Source organism: Oryzias melastigma, linkage group LG22, assembly GCF_002922805.2.
Source record: "Oryzias melastigma strain HK-1 linkage group LG22, ASM292280v2, whole genome shotgun sequence".
Taxonomy (NCBI): Eukaryota; Metazoa; Chordata; class Actinopteri; order Beloniformes; family Adrianichthyidae; genus Oryzias; species Oryzias melastigma.
This window is the reverse complement of record NC_050533.1, coordinates 22498675-22519308: the sequence shown is the minus strand read 5'-3', so window position 1 is coordinate 22519308 and position 20634 is coordinate 22498675. Positions and strand designations below refer to the sequence as shown.

General features: G+C 40.4%; 1 protein-coding gene and 2 non-coding genes across 3 annotated transcripts; all 3 read right to left on the bottom strand.

Annotated features, from left to right (window-relative positions):
* Nucleotides 1-1969: 1969 nt before the first annotated feature.
* si:dkey-33c12.4 (uncharacterized protein LOC560112 homolog) lies at nucleotides 1970-18101 on the bottom strand. The gene is made up of 19 exons (XM_024276642.2): nucleotides 17928-18101; nucleotides 17715-17767; nucleotides 14988-15063; nucleotides 14797-14912; nucleotides 12264-12347; nucleotides 12124-12180; nucleotides 11868-12038; nucleotides 8862-8987; nucleotides 8561-8707; nucleotides 7688-7742; nucleotides 7523-7613; nucleotides 7300-7441; nucleotides 6912-7016; nucleotides 5194-5302; nucleotides 4948-5116; nucleotides 4797-4871; nucleotides 3038-3140; nucleotides 2867-2949; nucleotides 1970-2799 (listed from the first exon to the last, which is right to left on the bottom strand). The coding sequence occupies exons 1-19, from the start codon at nucleotides 17950-17952 to the stop codon at nucleotides 2661-2663; spliced, it is 1926 nt and encodes a 641-aa protein (XP_024132410.1). The 5' UTR covers nucleotides 17953-18101; the 3' UTR covers nucleotides 1970-2660.
* An 811-nt stretch (nucleotides 18102-18912) lies between these two features.
* trnas-cga lies at nucleotides 18913-18994 on the bottom strand. Its single transcript has one exon. It is a non-coding gene; the product is annotated as a tRNA-Ser (tRNA).
* A 1002-nt stretch (nucleotides 18995-19996) lies between these two features.
* trnas-uga lies at nucleotides 19997-20078 on the bottom strand. The gene has a single exon. It is a non-coding gene; the product is annotated as a tRNA-Ser (tRNA).
* Nucleotides 20079-20634: the final 556 nt, after the last annotated feature.

Below are 20634 nucleotides of genomic sequence, written 5' to 3'. Positions count from 1 at the left end.
GGTCAAGGTGACATGAATGAAAGAGGCCTCAATCACTCATGGGAGGACTTGAACACATTTCTGTCCAAATGAAAAGCATTGTGGGTGGAGCCACAGCTAAAGGGGGCGGGGCCGAGAGTTGTGACCACAAGGTCTTTAATTCTGCTTGTTTACTAAAGCAGTATTAAAGACCTCGTAAGACACTTTTAATGGTGGAGGAGCATCAGCTTTACCTCAAGCTCTTCTCACTCTAAGACCGGCTTTATTCTTCAGAGATTTTCAGAGGCTCGGATATCTTTGGTCCCAAGCCCATCAGAACAGAATTGCTCCAATCACTGTCAAATTTGTGAAGCGAGATGATGACATCATGAAGATGGAATTTGTTGAGCTATCACGTGCAAATCACCCCATTTAACCTGAATTTAATTTGAGAGATGAGAGCGCGTGATGACAGAGCAAACTATAGAGTAAGGAAGGTGTCATTATGAGACACATTCATAGAGATAAATTTGTATTCATAAATACAAAGTTGTGCACACATTTATATTTTGTGCACCACTTTGCAGAAAAAATATAGCTATATTTTGATCTGTTCACATATTTCTGAGTATTATTCTAAAAGCCTGCACTCTCAGCAGCAGCAGCCCCTCCCATACCCACGAAAACGAGCTGGTCCTCACATGCTGATGTCACAACGTGAAACAGCCCCTTTCAGGAGGAGTCTGCTCCGCCCCCAGGCTAACACAAACACTTTATCCGCAAAGCTAGCAGCTCGGGTTAGCGGTAGCTTTGCGACAGTTTCCGGGGACCCAGAATATCCCGTGGATTAAGATATGGAAGTTCAGGATTTAAATCCTCACATCGAGAATGTTTATTTTCTACTTTTAAAATGTCATGTGCCAAAAGCTGAGTCCCTGATTGGTTGACACACTCACTGCGCCTTGTCGTGTCTGACACCCAAATTGTGACGCGTCTTTACATTGACTTAACATTGAAAGTTGACGTTACGTCTTTTACTAAAGAATGCAATTCGCTTGTGGATTTTTTTTTTTGTCGTTTCTGTATTGCCTGCTTCTGTTTGGTGGATGAACACACCACTTCCTCCTCTGCCTCTTTAAGCTCCTGCCACACAGTGTGGAAACGATGTCCTTCCTGTTGAAAAAAGCGCTGGAGACCATCGCCCTCGAAGAGAAGACTATAAACTCAACTCAAAAGTAAAAATAAATTAATAAAAGCAGTTATTAAAGTGACCCTAATCATGTTTTTCTTAATTAAATCCTTTGTGTGTACTGACTTCAGATTGATTTTCTGTGGTAAACAGCACTCAAATATCTGTCAAAATGTTTCAGTTTTGGTAAACTATAAAGCTGGATGAATTGTTGGAGCATTATGGGTACTGTAGTCTAGATCCTGATGGAGTGATGCATACTGTCCTTCAACTTCAGTTGAAAAAGGTTTGACTTTTATGACCTTTTTAAAATGACACTTAATAAACCTATAAGATAATCCTAAAATATATTACTTTTTCAAATAAAGAACATTGTATTTTTCTTTAATCAGAGCCATCGGAGATCCCTGTCCTAATGCAAGCAGTTCTAGACCTCATGTGGCTGTAATGTCTCAGCGGTTTCTGCTAGACAAAGTGTTGATGTAATGGACTGACCCGCTCTACCCCAGACCTGGATCCAGTTGAGCATCAGGGGCATCATGTCTCGGTCCATCCACCAACGCCAGGCTGCACCACAGACTCTCCAAGAGATGCTTTAGTCCAGGTGTGGGAGGAGATCATCCACCGCCTCATCAGATGCATACCAGGTGTTGGAGGGAAGTCATACAGGGACGTAGAGGCCACGCCCACTACTGAGCCTCATTTTGACTTGTTTCAAAGACATTCCATCCAAGTTGAATCGGCCTGTAGTGTGTGTTTCAACTTTAATTTTGAGTATGATGACAGACCTAAAAAATACTAATTTCCATTCATGTTGTTGTGTGTGGTTGTGTTGTCAGCACATACAACAACTATGCAATAAGAATATTTAATTTGTTCAAGTATGCGTTTTTGCAGTGTTCCCTTTATTTTTTTAGAGCAGTGTGTTTGTTTTTTTTTACATTAAACATGATTGATCAGGTCAGCAGTTTTTCAATATTTGCTTTATTTTTTGTTGTCTTGAAGCAACAATTTCCAACCAGGGACATCTTTTTATAGGGAGTTTGACTTAACGCCCCCCCAGTTTTGTTTTTTACATTTATTTTCAACAAAGTGAACATAAACAGGCAGCTGAGGGCGTTTGCGAACTTCAACTACAGAAACATGTCACAGCAGACGCCTCATTTGAGTTTCATGACAACAGCTTGATCTATTGTTGATTTTATTTTAACATAAAATCCAGCCTTAAAATAAGGAAAAAAAAAATTTTTAAAAAATCAACAACGCCACCTGGTGGTGGCAGCAAACTCAACTTTTTTTAACCATTTCAAGCTGAAATGTGAGATTAAACTATAACATTTTAACAAAACCCTGAGGCACATGCTTAGCATTAAGGCACAGTAACATGACAGTGTAAGAACACAACTGCAGCTCATATGTGGCTACGGTCATGCAGCTGCGATGGCCGTGCACGTCTATAAAGTAGTCTTCTGATGCTGTATGGCAAACAGGAGGGAGTTCTGCATGCAAGTCCTCATTGGTGGCCCACCTGCCCCAGCCGGCTGGTGAACTTGTCTTTGTCGATGTTCTTGTGCTCAGGGAGGTGCTTGAAGGTGCAGTCTGGCCTCGTGCAGCCCGTTGTCCTCCAGAAGAAGCACTCCTTCTTCTGCAGACTGCAGAAAAACAGAATTAGTTTGTCGGGATTTTCTTGGTGGGGGGGTTCACTGGGGGTTGGCTTACCTTGAACGTCCGTCAGCAGATCCGGATTTTCCACCGTTGAAGGGATACCGTACGCTCAGAGGAGCCCCGTCCACCACCATCCCCTGAACAAAAACAGTTATTTTTGATGCAATCTATGATGAGGGAGACCCCCCCACACCCCCTCCCTCTGGAAGGTCGGCAGGTACGTACATGAAGGCAGTGGATGGCTTGTTCACAGTCCTCTCTCTTGGTGTAGTAAATTAAGGCACACTTCTGCTCCAGCAACATCTTGATGCTGTAGACGGTTCCAGCTCTGAGGGCAACAAACATGACGACCATCATCATCATCGTTTTAGTCCATCAACCAAAATCAATCATGGAGATGTTTTCAAGTTAAGCTATATATGCTCATATATAGGGGGGTTCCGATCTGCTCACAGATTCAGATTTGATCAGAATCAGATGTTGTTAGGGCTATTGAGGATCTGGGTGCTCAAATACTCGCAATCGCAATCTTCTCCTGAAAATTCAAGTGTGAATATTCGCGAGGTCCAAGATCGCAGATTCACGTCCTTTATAAATATAGTAGAGTGTAGTAAGAACAATGTTTTTTTTGCTCTGAAATACAGAATAATGTTGGATTTTACATTTAAACTAAAACAAAGCCGAATGAGCAGCGCTACTGTCACCGGATGTAAACAAACCTTCAAAATAAAATGTCGGTGAAGCTTCCCGTTTTCAAAGTAAAACTAGTGAGAGCATCTTTCCATTCAAAAACTGAGACTGAAGTTCCACTCACCGACATAAGTTCTAAAAAGATGAATTAGCTCTAACGCTGGAGCTTTAGCTCTCGTGTTTACACTGTTTTGGTTGCGGTAACTCTTCAACAGTTGATGCAATGTAACTCCAGTGGATTCTGAAGCGGAGAAACGCAGCCTCGCGCTGATCTGCTGCAGTGAAGTGAAGATGTGATTATCGTGAAGAATTTTGAATTCTTAGGTTTTGTTGTTAAATTACCAAAAACAGCAGTGATGTTTATGCTTTTATGTTGTTAATGTTCCTGCTGAACTTGACCAGAAGATTGACCAAAAAAGCTTAAAATGACAAACAATTTCTTTCCATTTAAATATTTATGTTTTTTTTATCAGAATTGTTGATCCTGATCGCCTGTTCTAAATAAAGGTGTAAATTTATACAAATAATTTAAATGTTCATACATAAAGTAAAAAGACACAAGCATAGCAACAAACATATTAAAATGTAAGAATCGAGGTTTGATTCGCAAATGGTTGAGCTTGATCTGTGTATCGAATCAGATTGCCACCTGAGCAACGATCTACAGCTCTAGATGTTGTATTCCAATCTGAGATCAGATATCTGTTTTATTTTCATTATTATGATCAGCACCATATATTTCAAGCGTATTATTACAAACAAATACTCCACTAGAAGTCTGCAAACATGAACAGATCATAACATTTTATTGCCGTAAATTGTAGCAGAATTTGACACCAGTTTGAGCAGGAGATGCACAAAGCAGATAAAGTTAATGAATTGTTTACAGATCTGGAATTCCTTGATCAATAACTCTGAATAAACTTTTTAAACATTCTCAAAATCCAATGATTCACAGTCCCATTGGGGCCAAGATAATCAGATCAGATACTGGTCAAATCTGCAGATTGTTCTCATTTTCAACAGAAATGTATGCAGCATTTGTTCTTTGACCTTCGGTTAAAAAAAAAAAAAAAGGATGGAACAGCTTGGCTCAGCTCCAAAAGCCACGCCCCCTCAGAGGATATTTTGCAGACGAAGGCTTCAGGTCAAAATTAAACATTTATTTTTAAGACATTTAGGTGTGAGGATTTTTGATGAAAACTTCATAATCCTAATTAAAACAATACTTTGAACTTTTTTTTTTAATAAAAAAATGGTCATAGGGGGACTTTAAAGAAGGGGGTTTTTTCACCTGCTGAAGAGTTCGTGGAGTTTGACATAGGTCATGGAGGGGGCCAACGTTCCCACCCACACAGAAGAGAGGCTCCTTTGAAAAGAAGAAAACACAGAAGTAAAGAGAAACTGTTGACACTTTAAAAAATAGCCTGGACCAATAGACGCACTCTTTGGTAAGACTCCTGCTGGGCGGGGACTTTGATTTGGGTCTGGTTTGGTCCTGAGCATCAGACTTGCGGCTCTGTGGAGACCGAGAAGAGCGTCGCTGCAGGATGACCCACTCCCCCTCATCGTCATCTTCCTCCTGCTGCGCAGCGCTCTCTGCTCTGAACCCGGCTGATGGCATTGAAGAGGGGAGAAAAGGTGAACCAAAGCAGACCCCAAAGAGACAATCAGCTCATCGCCACGGTTACCTGCAGGACCCGGACCGGCGTCTGCAGCAAACAGAGCCTCCACGGCCTCCTCCAGGGAGCCGTGAGCCTTCAGGGCCTCAGAGCTCTTCGCCCAGGAGAATCCCATCTCCTAAAACGCAGAAAAGAAGTTTGGCATTGACCCTTTAGAACCGCCCTGAGGCATACAACATCGAAAATAAAAATTCAACTTGTTTTAATACCATGATTGAGATGTCATTGACAGAAAGAAAGAAGGGGGCAATTATTTGTAGTAAAGCGATTTTTAATTGATAGAAATCCGGTTAAGGATGAATGGCGAACAGGCACTCCAGCTGATTTTTCAGTTGGAGGAGGAGCAGCAGGAGCCGGCTTCAGAGCGCCATCTGATGACTCAGAAGAGGACTTTCACTTATCGGGGGGGAGAACTTTTTCGGCGACAAAAACCAGCACAGCCGTGAAAACGTGACAGGATCGACTCACAAAGTGAAGACCTGCTGTCAGGGGCGGAGCTATCCCAGTCAGAAATACAATTATTTCTGAATTATTTCTCAATTATTATTCAGAACGGGAAGCAACAGGAGTTTTCAACCTCAACAAGCAAACTTGTTTAAAAATTGCATAAACACAGCAGCACACCACTTAGGTCCTGAAATACCAGGGAGGACCAGTGTGTTCAACTGAACATAAACGGTTTATAAATGTGGCCCAATAAAAAAAAATAAATAAATAAACAAAAAAAAAAAAAAAAAAATGTGTGAATTTCACCTGGAATCTTTTTCTTATATTTTTTGATACAAACACATGTCAGTTTGCTAGTTTTCAACATTTGTTAAAACTTTCATTCTATGTTATAATTGTTTGTTGAAGGATTTTTAGGGTTTCAACTCGAGCAGCTACAAAGGATTATATTAACAGTCGACTGAGTCATGCGCAAAGTGGATGTAAAGTACACATCGTAACCATCATTAGCTTTAAACCAACTAAAAATAAAAACAATTAAGATGATAGTTCATTAAACTTTAAATGAATCATGCAGCCTCTGTTCTTCATTAGTTGATTAAAACAGGATTAAATCAAAGGAGAGAGAGAAGGAATATACCATCCATCAAACTCATTTTGACAAGTGACCTTTGACCCTACACCATCCATCAGTTTTATATATAAAGGGTATATAGGGTCAAAGGTCACCTGTCAACATGAGTTTGATAGAAAGTATCTCTCTAATGAGGTCGGCATCTGAAACAAAGGAACTATTATTCACTAAAGATAAAGTTTTGCTCTCAGTGACACAAATAATGAAAAAAGTGCATTTTTGGGTGTTGATCGCTCACAACTTTGTTCAACTTTACTACACTTTTACTCCATAAATTATAAAGTAACGACTAATCGACTATTAAATTAGTCATTGTGAATGAGTTGAATGAGTTGAATAAAGTTTAGGTTAATTTACTTACCTAGTAGTTTTTTTTTTTACTTTACTACTTACTTATTTCCCTTTAAAGTTACTTTTTAACATTTTTTAAAAACATTTTATTTGAACCAAAGAGCCACAATGGAGGGGTAAAAGAGCTACATGTGGCTCCAGAGCTGTAGGTTGTAGACCCCAGTCCTAGAAAATGACACAGGTTTTGGATTTTAAAAACGACATAGTAATAAATAAAATGAGAGCAACTTAGCAATAGATCATTAGATGATTGGGGTGGGACTTGAAGGAGAGAGGCTGCAGGGATCCCTCTTACCATGAGGTGCAGGGTCTGGGCCTTCTTCAGCTCCTGCACAGCATCAGCACTCGCACTGTCCAGCTTCAGAACCTCCTTGTAGACCAGCGAGGCTTCGTAGTACCTCTGATGAGGAGACCATACAGAAAACAGAGTAAAGATCTCCTCAAAGTGAGACGGCTTTGACACACAGCTTCAGCAGCAGCTCTGGCGCGTGTTTTTGGGCGCTCAGCTTTATTTTCAGCAGCTTCAGCTTCTGGCACACAGCTTTAGTCTTTGACGTGCACTTTCAGCCCGCAGTGTTGTCTTCAGCTTTGAGAATGCTTAGTGCTTTCCTGTGTGGCACTCAGACAAAATACAAAGACATCTGGAAACAACAATAAAACATAAACTGGGGGGGGTTAAGCACCTTCAGGCCGCAGAGAGCTTTTCCTTTCCGGAACAGACCCTTGATCCAGTTCGGCTCCAGAGAGAGAGCCAGCTCAGCATCCCGAAGGGCGTTTCCATACTGCTGCAGCCGCTCGAAGCACAGGGAACGATTTCCAAACAACCTGAAACGACCCCCCCACACCCAAATGTTAATGACCGCTCACTAGAGCTGCTCACCTTACAAGAAGAGTGCATGCTCTCACTTGAACTCCATGGGGTTGTATCTAATGGCATCAGTGAAGCATTTGACGGCCAGCTCAAACTGTCCGGAGGCCGCTAGGCGGTTCCCAGCATCTGCAAGGGGGGGGGGGGGGCAGTCCTCCAGCAACGTATGTGGGACACAACCTGGAAGTGTGAACGTTACTCACTGGCAAGATCTACGCTCCTTTTTGCAAACTCCTCTGCTGGACGATCTACAGCGGCCTGTGAGGGTCAAACATGATATATAAGTGATTACTTCAAAATAAAAGCCTCCAGGATATTTAAGGCTCGTCTCTGCCCACATTCATTCACTCAAGTGCAAACAGTCTACGTCCTGCCTTCAGTTATCCTCTCTTTTCCCCTGGAGGTAAAAGAGACCAAATGTGTCCTCTTGTTCTATTATTCTACGATTTTATTTTTTTGTTTCTGTTTTTTGGCTGTAGTTAATTTACCCGATATTGGCGTGATATGATTTTTTTCTTATTTGTATCAGGACAATAATTAAATGATCCTCTAATTTTATTATTTCCCCCCCCTTGGACTAATGTGGGACAGTAAGTCTTAAAACTGGGTCACAGAGAAACAGAAACACGCCAGCGGTCATTGAGACAAGTGCTGCCACAAACAATTACTTTAATAGTCGACTAATCAAACTGAATATTTTTACCAAATAGTTGAGTAATCTGGTTCGGCCACTGAAGATGCTAGTGCTGATAGCTGTAAATCTGGTAATCGATAGTTAAAAACGCTGACGCTAATAGCTGAAAACACTGAAGCTGATAACCAGCAAAAATATTAGTTAAATACCAAATTTGCTTAAAAAATTGAAAAACTCCTATGTTAGCCAAATAAGCTATCATGCAGCTGAAATATCTCCAAATTAGCCTGAAAACCTTAATAAATGCCAAAAGTCCAAAAAGCTAGCAGAATGCCATAACTTTCTAATTTACTACACTCTGACTCCACTTAATATAAAGTAATGACTAATTGACTATTTCAATAGTCGATTAGTGCAGTCACTTGTGTACCAGTGTAGTCACCTGTGCAGTGGAGTCCTGCTCCTTCTTTACAGGTGTGTGTTTGTTCTGCTGGGCTTCATCTTCTTCTTCTTTGGTGGTTTTCTGATCACGTGTCTCCTCAAAAGAAGCTTCAGCAAAAAGTGTCCATAGATCCTCCACATCTAGATACTGGGTGGGTGGATGAGAGGATGATGGTAAACATGGTGTGACATTCTGCCGTCAAAGGTCTCCACCTCTGTCCCACAACCCTGAACAGCTTCATTTTGACAGGTGTGAGAACATGCTGCAGCAGAGAACATGCATGTTCTCTTGAAGAACAAACCTCCTCATGGTTGTGTGTAGCCTTTGGCTGTTCCTCCACACCTTTGCCTTTATTTCTGGGAAGCTTCTGGGTTTCTGCAGGCACTGATGGAGCAGCTGAACTCTGGAAGTCCAGATCCTGCGAGTCCTGTAAAAAAGAAGGATGTCAGATTGATCTTTGGGTTTCGGTCGACAGTCCAGCTATCAATGCCCAGTGTGATGGAAACATCAACCAAGATGGAGGCAGATGAGAAATGAGGTAGAGCAAAACCAGGAAGCTGCTCACAGCGCAAGTTTGATTATTTCAGGAGTTCCTGAAACAAAGACTGATTCAGACTGAAGACAAACGGCAGATAAAAGTAGGCCTCAGTAGGCTTTTGAACATTTCCCTGAGGCCCTCCAGGTTCTCTGCACAGACTGCAGCTGTGTTTAGACACAAAGGTGGAAATTAACAGATATTCCATCACTTTTTGGCTTTTGCATCATAACGTGGAGACCTCTGCTGCATGAAGAAGCATTTTTCTGTTTTCAGGTTTCTGAGAAATCCCAGCTCCTCATTGTTTGTGTGTGGTTTATCCGAGAAAGCTAAAGGTAAAAAACGTTTAAATCAGATGAGGTTGTAGATTTTTAGACTATTTTGGAGTTTAGCCAATATTTCAGCTACACGCTACCTGTTTGGCTAATTTAGGTTTTTCTTTTTAATTTTCTTAGGCTGTTTTAGAGTTAGGCTAATATTTACACACTAGCTGTTTTGGCTAGTTTAGGCTTTTTTCATTTTTTTAGGATATTTTTAAGTTTTGCTATGTTTCAGCTATATGCTAGCTGTTTTAGCTAATCTAAGCTTTCTTTGTTTTGTTTTTTAGGCTAATTTGGCATTTAGCTGATATTTTAGCTGGCTATCAACTTCAGCGTTTTCAACTATCAGCTTCAGAAATTTTAGTTATCAGCTTCAGCATTTTCAGCTATCAATTTCAACATATTCAGCTATCAGCACTAGCATCTTCAGCAGCCAAATTCAGCTAACAGCGTTATCACAGGTAATACTATATATCTAGTTCATAATTATGTTAAAAAATTATGTTTTTGAAGTTTTAAAAAACAGTTTTAGAGTGTTCAACAAAATGTTTATTCTGTTTGGCCTGTGATCTAAGGTGTGTTTTGGATTTTGGCTCCTTGTGTGATTGAGTTTATTACCCCTGTGCTAAAGTACAGCCATCACCTCCACCTGTCTGATACTAAATATAACTTGGAGGTTTGTGCCTCAAACAGAAAATGAGCTGCTCCTCAGGACCTCCTTCCTGTACTAGTTTAAGCTTTTCCTGCTCTAACATACCAAACTCTCCAGAGTCAAAGGAATCAAGTGAGCTGGTAGGAGGTAAAACGCCATGCAGGGAGTCTGTGCCCACACAATGATCAAAGCTTTTAACACGGACTTTCTTTGTGTGCGTTTCTTTTTCTTCCAGAGTTCAAAGAGAAACGTGCAGGTCCCCGAGCCTCTTTAGCTGTCTCCCGAGTTTCTGCTTCTTAAAGCTTTAGTCACAGCTGCCCCTACGGGCGGATACAACAGGCTGTTTGGGTAAAAATAGGGCAGATCTGTACAGAAGTGGCTTGAAGGAAATTCTAAGATGAACTTGATGAGCCTGCAAAGCAAAAATATTTATGCACATTTTTTCCTAAGGACATGCTACAGGCGAAAGGTGGTAGTGAACACTTATACAACGGGTTAGGGAGAAGTAGGTGAGATGGAAGCGAAGGCTGCACACAACGCAGGAGAACTGTTGGTGCTTTTTAAATTAGATAGTAGGGTGATTAGTCAACTAATCGACAAATAATTGACTATTAAAATAGTTGACGATATTGATTTAATAGTCAATTAGTCATTACTTTATATTATATGGAGTCACAGTGTTGTAAAGTTGAAAATTATAATAGCATTATGCTAGCTTTTTGGACTATTTTGGAATTTATGAAGGCTTTTTAGGCTATTTTGGAGTTTGGCTAATATTTAAGCTGCATGCTAGCTGTTTTGGCTAATTTAGGAATTTTCTGTTTTTTATGCTAATTTGGAGTTTAGCTAATATTTCAGCTACATGCTAGCTATTTTGGGTAATTTAGGAATTTTTCAGTTTTTTACACTAATTTTGCATTTACTTGGCTATCAGCTTCAGCGTTTTCAGCTACCAATTTCAGCATCTTCAGCGGCCAAATTCAGCTTACAGCATTCACACTACCATTATCACAGGTAATGTTTTATATCTAATTTTTAGTTAGTTTAAAGCTAATGATGGTTAAGGTGTGTGCTTTACATCCAGTTTCCTCACGACCCATTAGTCGACTAATCGGAAAAAATAATCAGAGATTAGTCGACAGTTAAAATAATCGTTTGTAGCAGCACTATTAGATAGTGTAGATTATGTGAGCATCATGTGGGGCCTTGCATACCACCTACATGCCCCATATGTGCAGCATTGTGCACATTCAGTATGGAGCCACCTTACTCATGACTGGAAGGCTGCATAAAGGCCAAGGTGCAACAGTTAACCCTTTTTTCACCATTGTTTTAGTTCTTATGACAACCGTAACTCTTTGACCGTTCATGCAATTAACTTAATTTCAGCTGACTCTAGAGCAAAGAAAAGCAGCCTTCAGCAGCAAAGCAATCCACGTAAATCAGTTGATTCTGATGTAGAGAAAAGTGATCAAAGAGCACATGTTATTTAGGTGTTGCAGACCACATCTATGGTTTTAAAGGATTAATGGAGGTTCCTGAACTTCGGCAGGTTTTTTTTACTTCAGTAAGTTCCCAATCTCTGCTATTTACTACAAGTTCCAAACCTACTGCAGTTCCCCTATCTTTAGATGGCTCCTGAGGCTTTACTATTTTTTGTTTGGGGAGAATCAATACAAGGATGCATAGATAAATGAAGGAGCTGAGAGTGATCCAGACCTCAACAGATCCATCAACCAGTTTCTTCCAACCAAACGTTTGAATGAATTAAACATTTTCTGCCCCACAGAACTGACAGACCTTTAACAGATGGTTTCCTTTCTTCTTCGCTCTCACATCACCCTCTTTGTCATCACTTCCTGCTGCCTCAGCACTCATCTGAGATTCTGAAAAGTCTTTTGCCTGAGAGTCTTCATGCAGTTTGAAAAGTGACTCGGGATTTTCTGAGTCTTCATCGCCGTGATTTTCCTCCTGAAAGGGCAAAAATGGATCGTGATCATCATGACATGTTTTTCTGCATCAGAGAGACTAACTACAATGCTTCACATCAACTCACCAGGGAAGTGTCTCTTAGTGCGTTTTCTTTTTCCATACGCTTCTTTGCTTTTTTGCGCTGCAATAAAGTAAAACACACTCAAAGTCACAAGCATCAGTCAATGCAGCAACTTTCACAAAGCTGGTTTTGCAGATGCCCACCATTTTTTTCCGCTTGTTTTTCTCGGTTTTGTCCCTGCGGCGAATGTCCTCGTCCCTTTCCTCTTTAATAAATGAACCCTCCTCCTGCACAGAAGAGTTTGGAGCGAAAACAATGAGATATGATAAACAATTAAAGCAGAGAGCACAGTTTTACAGCCCACTTGTACAGAGACAATTGAAAGTGCTTCACATAAACCATTAAAAGAAACAATCAAAAGAAATGGTAAAGGCTGCACTGCGCTACACTTTCTCTCGCCCTCACAGTCGAGCAGCTGCTGCATGCCCCCCACCCTGTTCTTCTGCCACCCTGGTGAGGCCTGACAAATTTATTCAAAAATACTATTATCACAATGCTTGTTTCTGTTGGTTTCATCTCCATAGCAACCATTTTAAGTGTTGGTCTCCAGGACACATCGAACAGGTCTATGTCTTTTTTTTAGAAGAATCTGGAAAAATACATTTTGGGATTTCCTCAGCAACCGAGTCATTGTTTCGTTCAGCTCAGGCCAGGGATTCATGTATTGCATTTTCACAGTATTATGTTAAGGTGCATTCACACAAAACGCGATTCGCACAGGAGAGCTCCAATGTTAAGTCAATGATACAGGCGTGCTCTGAAGCGAATTGAAGTCCCACAGCGCGATTTGAGCAACTGGCGCGCCACAAAAGTCTGCCAGGAGCTTAATTCAAGCGGCGAGGCATGAATCGGGCAGCGCTGCCAAAATGTAAATACCTGTAGTTTGACAGGTCGCCGCATTGCATCAGCCAATCAGCAACTCAGTTTGGGCACGTGACGTTTTCAGTGACCCGATCAGCGGGTAGAATACTGATCTAATACGAGCGTTTTGTTCTGCAGCCAGCCTCCCGGACTTCAGAGGAGCTCGCCATTTGTAGAACTTCTGACAATAAATAAATCGGATTATGCGTCTTCCATTCATTGGAAGTGTGGGGTGCTCTTGTGTCGGCATGCATTCTGGTGGCCACTTTCGATGGGGTTCTAAGCAAACGTGCGTACAGCAGAATTTCTGACTTCTATGCGCGTTTGCATGGAATTTTCATTGGGGTGGCCGCTGGAATGCGCACCGACTTAGCCGGTGTGTGAGCATCTTAACATTCACAAACATCCACACGCAGCCGCAGTGTCAAGGTCAAGTTTGACAGGCGGCGAGGAGCGGATTCGCCGCGCAGTGAAAGAGGGACGGGCCACCAGTTTGCAGCTCAGAGCTTGGGGAGTGCTGATTTAATAGGAGCAGCCAAAACATCAAAAAATGACACCAACCAAAATGTCAACTTTTGATGCAGAGGTCTTAACCATGCGTCTATATGTGATGACTTGGAAATGAAAATCTGCTGATTTGGTAAGATGTAGGCATTACTTTTTATTACTGAAGTACTGAAATTGTCACAGAGTTAGGAGGCATTCATTTGAAATTGCTATCAGTTTAAATTTGTGGATGATACTTCAAAGGGAAACACAACAAAACAGTTGGAGGCTGACTCCACCCTCAGCCATGTTCTATTTCATCCCTCCAGAGGCGGTGCTTCAAGCACTGGATAATCTTTGTTGTGCATACGTATGGAGCTAAATTGGGGCCAATAATATTTGAAACCCAAATATATTAAATTGAAAAGAATATTGGTGTTTGGTCAAAAAAATTTATAAATGTCCAAAACTTTTTGCTATTCAAAAATAAACTTAGTTATTTTCAGTTTCAAATGTTCTGCTTTTTTTCTTCCTGGTCCCTCTGATTCCTTGCATTGTCACGAGAAGTGTTTGGACCGCTGGTGCCACGTGACTTTATAGCCTTACGTGGGGTCACCAGGAGGTCACAGGTTACTTTGGTGTCAATAAATTCTCAAACCACACATGTATGGAGCTAAATCGGGGCCAATGATATTTGAAACCCAAATAATAAAAAAAAAAANNTTGCGCTTGGGGAGTCGGGCTGAGTTGGGGAGAAGTGGTCCGGATCAGCACTTAGCAGTAATAGTGAGATAAGCTTGAGGTAACTAAAAGAATCTTTATTTTTGTCTGGATGAAAATAAAAATAATAAAAATCTCAAGGTTCAGGAGCAGGCCGTCTCTCCATCCTACAGTGGCTCTCTGTCTGCTGCCCACCCAGCTTTTGGCTGCGTGTGTGTTTTTTTTTAATTCAAGATGGCTGGATCATCCCAAGGTCAAAGGTCAACAAAATTTTAGTTCAGTTTGGAGACTTAACCTGGTGGCATGTGTATGAAAATGTCCAAAGATCGTTTAAACAGAAATTTTCTTTTCCCATAATGTGCGAAAATGTGAAAATCACCAAATTTCACACTTTGCCACAATATGACCACCAAGTCGTAGGTCCAAGTCTTCTGCTCCTCAGAGAGCATGCAGGTTTCTTAGAAGAGAAGAAGGTGTTTAGGTCTTAAACTGAAATTTGACCGATGAAACGAGGACCCTAACTCTGTACACCAGAATGGAACCGTCCAGCCCAGGTTAGAGAGACATCCGAGTCTCTTTAATTCAGACATAACGAACCAAACATCTTACCTCATCACTCAGCTGCTTGATTTGTGGATGTGGCTCTAAAGAGTCAAAAAGATGACTATCGTCCTCGTCGTCTGAATAGATCAGGTCATCCCCAAACGACTCAAAAACATTCAAACCTGTGAGATTTTAAAACACAAAGTGAGAAAGAAGATGTCTTCTCCAGAGCAGAGTTAGAGCTGACAGAGCCTCACCGAAGAAAGAAGGAGCGAGCATGTGCATGAAGGTACCGCAGGAGGAGCGTCCGGTCAGGTAATCCACCATGGACTCCTAGAAGACATGAGAGACCAGAATGTGAAGCTTGCTGAGCTTACATTGTAGCGGCTGTGGAGCCTGGGCAGTTGTGTAAGCTTCGTTACAACAGAACTACACTATTCTAGCCAGCAGGGTGCAAGCGACTTTAGAACAGGGGTGTTGTACATATTGAACATCTCAGAGCAGCCAGAATTACAGGAGGTGCAGTATAAATGGTAGAGAACGATAACTTCACTATTTAGATTTAGTTAGGGGTATTGATATTTACATGTGTAGTTTTCCTGTTTGGTTTGAATTTTAAAGAAAAATATGTTAAAGTTCATGTTTATCTTACTAATAATGAATGTGAAGACACACAGTTTTCATTGGTTATTACCCTAAAATTAAGACAGTAATAAAGACAGCCCCAAATAACAAACATTGACCATATCAATAGCGTGTATTTCCACTATTTCCAACAATAACAGCTTGACAGTGACGTTCATGCTCCTCACTAGACTCATGATGTTGTTCTGAGGGCTTCCAGTCTTCTACAAGATCATGCAGTTATACTAGGTCACTTAGGGGTACAATCATCCAAACTCTGCTTCATCTGGTTCCAGATTTAGGTCAGAGGTCATTGCTGGTCATACCATATGAGACACTCCCACTTCCTGTAATCATTCTGGCATGGTGGAGCATTATCTGGTAAAAATGACAGTCCTTCCCATTTTGGATTATGACAGCTTTATCTACAGATCAGCTTCTAAACTGCAGGGTTCCTACCACCCTGGCTGCTCCTCATTCGTTTCTTCTGCCCCTAATCACTAAAATCAGTTGCACAAAACAAAGCTGGTCTCCTTAGCTGCCTTTAACCCTTGTGCTATCTGAGGTATGCTGACGTTGGGAGTGGGGTCATCTGGACCCCACAAGACAGCGTGCTGAACTCTTTTTCTTTTTTAATATTTTTTTATCTTCACTGGTGCCCGTGGCAGACATGAAATCCTGTCCACCTTTGTCATGGGATGGATAACAAGTCAATGTGAGACTTGCGTCATCGGGGCGATGCCGATAATCAACCAATATTTTTTTTAAAAACACTACAAAAAATACAGTACAAAGTCAGAGTGTACGGCTCTTATGTATTCCAACAAATTTGCAGAACTAGTTTTACTTGCAAATAAATTGAACAACAGGGAATACAAACACTACTAGCTTTTTAAGCTTTTTCAGTTTTAGAGAAAGTGCATTTTAATGGTCAGAACAAATGTTGGGACTTTAACTTAAACAGCAATGTAACAAGGATATTTTTTCAATAAAATATTGCCCAATATAATAACATGCAAAAGGAACATTTTAATCTCAATGATGTGCAATGCTCATAGAAATTAACTTTTCATAAACATAGGAAAAGACTTGGATTCTAACAGATTAGAATCAAGCGCACCTCTCCACCAGAATCTGATGTACTTGAGCGCGGTGTTCGGACAAATTACTGCTGTTCTCGCCCTTCGCTACATCTGACACAGCATGCGCTCTCTGCATCTACTTTGGTTAAATACAGACACACTTCAGACTTTTTTGCTAGCGTGTGCGCTTGTTGTCTGTGTGTCAGCGCGCTCCATGAGAGCAGCCCCTCCCTTGCAAAAGACTCCTGGGTCTGTCACAAACTCTGACAGTAGAGACCAGCGAGTCACCTTGTGGGACAAGGCTGGGAAGTGGGAGGGGAGGGAAAACCAATACTTGGATGTTTTTCGCAGCAGAACATAAGACAAACTGCATTTTAGGACCACATATGTCACTTAAAAAAAAAAAAAAAAAAACTTGCATTTCATCTGATCAGAACCGGGTAACATAAATATGCAAAACTGTAAAATTAGATAGCGAAGTAGTGTTAATATATAAATACGCTTCGTTCCACTCCTTTTCAAGAAATCAATCAAACTCTACTGACTTTAGTAAATAATTACCAAAATTAATGAACCAAATTTGACACAAATGTGTTTTCTTTGTTTTCCATTTTCTAATCAATGCATTTAATTATTTCTGTAATGAGTTTGAAATAATGTGTTTTGTCTTCATTTTTTATAATCTAAAATAAACCAATCAATCACTTACATTAACCTGATCCTAACTGTGACATTTTAAGACGTAGTTACTGTTAACGGCTGTTTTAACATCCTAAAAGAACGGTAATGTCCCTCGAGAGTAAGGTGCAACGATTTGTAACTTCTTTCTCCTTTTTCTTCATTCTTGTCAGCAATAAAATAAATGCTGCCATCTTTGTTAGATATTTTTAAAGTTAATTATTGCATATAACTAAAAGGACACCCTAACCAGTAAGCACAACAAATTCTGACTTAAATTACACGTTTTTGATTACATAATCAAACACAACATGAACTCTCAGTAGGTCATCAGTGGAAATGACCCAATACCTTATGGTGCAACTGGACAACACAAACTTCCCACAATGCCCTCTGCCCACACTGTTACCAGAGTCAGTGCAATATGGTTTTAGTGTTCTTTTTTTCCAACAGTGAAAGTTCCTAAATATTAAACATATATTTAAAGATTTATTTTTTGTTAGTGTTGTTGATTTGTTTAAGTTTGAGTGTAGTTAACCACAGCCGGACAGGTAAGCTACAGGTGAGAATTGGAATGACGCGACACAGGAAGTCTCTTACGTGCATGCGCATGAGTCTGGAGTCATCACGAATTCGGGGGATTGGAGGTCCAACTGTGGAGAGGGGAAAAGGTTAAAACACGAGCTACTGCGGTCAAGGCCATAATAGTTACAGAAATTTCGGTAGATTCAACCAAAGACAGCAGCTCCGACAGCTTCACTTCTGAGGAAACGAAACTGACGCAAAGGAGGGGAAAGCCCGCGCGAATCTCACCTCTACGGTCTCTTTTGTGTGACATAGCGCTCAGCGAGGTCTTCACACATTTGATGAACTAAACTCGAGTGTTTTGTTGAGTAATAGTCGAGGAGGGAGAGCTGGGACGTTTCCTGTCGCTGCTTTCTTGCTTTTCTTCTTCTTTTGTATTTTTTTAGCGGTTGGTAAACAACTGAGTTGCACATTACCGCCACCTACTGGTCTGGAGTGTCACGTCAGGAGAAGGTTCAAGCCAAGAGCTTTAAGTCTGCCCAATTTTTTTTTAAACCAGTTTTCATTTCCAAGATAAAAAAAAGTAATGATTCTATTAAAAATTGAGCAAATTTAAAATCTGTTAAGACCTTTATGCTATTTGAAAAGTATGCTTTCGATAATTAGTAAAGCATTTGGCTCTACTTTTCACATTTAATTTTGTGATTTGTTCAGTGAGCTCTGAACCCTGATCTTATTTTGGTTACTCTTTTGTCATTTACTGCTCTTTTTTGTAGCCTTCAATTGTTAATTATTTTATGTTTGTATTTTTTAAGTTTTGTTGATAAAGTAAAACAAACAAACAAAAAAAAAACAAAAAACAGAACTTTTGGACCTGTTCAGGGCAGGAATCAACTGTTGGTGTGGAGCAACTCCGCCCCCACATCCCGTCACCCATCTCTTTATCTGCTCCCCTGCTAGCTTACAGCCCCTCACAACCCGATATTAGTGCTGCAGCAGAACATGTTAAAAACAACAAAAACATTTTTCACAGTTTTCTTTAAGGTTTTTTTTCTATATCAAGGCCATTCTTGAAAGAAACTGGCTTTTAGAGGCTTCTGTTCAAATGCACATAAGACGACTGCTTTTTGAATGGAGTGTTTTGGAGTATGAGTTTCTAACAACTTGCATACCAAAGAAAAAAGAGAGTTTTAATGGTTGAAGATTTGATAATACATCTTCGTTTTGTTCTTTTATTTAAAGATAAGAGAAGTCATCAAATATTGGAGGAACACGCTGTGAGCAGGATTTGAACCTGCGCGGGGAAACCCCATTGGATTTCGAGTCCAACGCCTTAACGACTCGGCCATCACAGCTGACTGGTGAAAGGAGGCCATCATTTTGGCCAGAATCATTTACAAATCAAATACATCATTAGATGTGATGTTTAAATCACCTTTGGTTTATACCTAAAACCTGAAGCAATGTGACATCCAAATTTTATTTGAGTCTCTGGTCTCCCAGGAGACCTTTACATCCTTCATCCAGTCCTGCACTGACATTATTGGATCTTGATTCATTGGGAAAGCTAAAGAACTATCAAAAAATCATTGGGAAAAGGTAACTAAACTGTACAAAACTGGAAAGGAATATAAGAAGATATCCAAGAAAAGGACAATGCCAGTAAGCATTGGTCAAATATTAATCAATAAGTGGAAACTGAGGGGTTCTGTTGAAAGAATGAGATCCTAAAATAACATTCCACTGAGCAAATCCATTTTTTATGTAGGGATAACATGCAGATGGCATCTCTTCAAATTCAGTTGTTGTTTTCTTTGTTTCTGGGAGGATAACAGACTTTCTCACTTTGACGATTATGCTGTCAGTCAGCAACATACCAAAAAGACTGCTTCTAGTACCATGGAGATCTTCCACGTAATTATAGAACAATTCTTTGGCCAAACAAATGCCAATCCATGTTATTGTCTCCATAGATATATGTTGTGATGTTTCAGTGTTTTCTGCATATTCTGGAGATTTTTTTCTTTCCATCTACTTGTAGAAAGGAAGGACTCTTGACTGTATTCTTGACAAATACCTGTTGAATAAAGAGAAATAAGGAACTATCAAGTTAAATAGTTTTATTTTGGAAAGGATACAATGATTTTGATTAAGTCTTATAATACTGTTTTATTTAATGTGCCAATTGTCTAATGCACGAAAGAGAAATGATTTGGGAATTGAGCTTTTTTAGGGATGAGATCCTAAGGAGTCGTATAATTGGGACAAAGTGAACCCTCTCTGATCCTTTTTTATTGCTCACAGCATCTCTGCTCTTCTTCTGAATTGCATTTTCATCAATTCTTCTGGAAAGATAACGCTGTGAGCAGGATTTGAACCTGCGCGGGGAAACCCCATTGGATTTCAAGTCCAACGCCTTAACGACTCGGCCATCACAGCTGATTGACAACAAGACTCCATCATTTTTTCCAATTATATTTTCAAATGAAACATCTCTACTGAAATGTTTAAATCACCCATCGTTCACAGCTAAAACTCATAAATAATACATGGCTAGCTTGCATTGTAGTGCAAACAAAATGAAGTGGGACATGATTTTGAATATATTTCTACATTTAAGCTAACGCTTCATGGTGATGAAGTCATGTGCGAGAGCTTGACTCGGCGTGATTCTGTTTTGAGGATTGACCTCCAGCATGCGCTTCAGAAGGTCAATGAAAACTCTGTGGTCGTCGTCATCGTGGTCGTCAAACAGGTCTTGATGAACCTTAATGATTGCATCAAGATCCACAACATGATCTTCCTCTTTCACCTGTTCCACATTGTCTTGGGTGTATTCATCTGCTGTCAGCAGCCTCCAGCCATCATCCTCCCTAGTGAAAAAGCCTTCTGTGAAGCCTCCTGCAGTAAGAAGTTCTTCTTCTGGTAACCCAAATATCTGCACCATAGCTCTGATGGTGTCATATTCAGTTTCCCTTGGAAAGAGATTACCTCC

Coding starts and splice junctions, on each gene's coding strand:
- si:dkey-33c12.4 (XM_024276642.2), bottom strand. CDS start 17,952: ATGTCACACAAAAGAGACCGTAGAG. Junction 5,117..5,193: donor CGCCGGTCCGGGTCCTGCAG/GTAACCGTGGCG, acceptor CAATGCCATCAG/CCGGGTTCAGAGCAGAGAGC. Junction 4,872..4,947: donor AGCAGGAGTCTTACCAAAGA/GTGCGTCTATTG, acceptor TTCTTTTCAAAG/GAGCCTCTCTTCTGTGTGGG.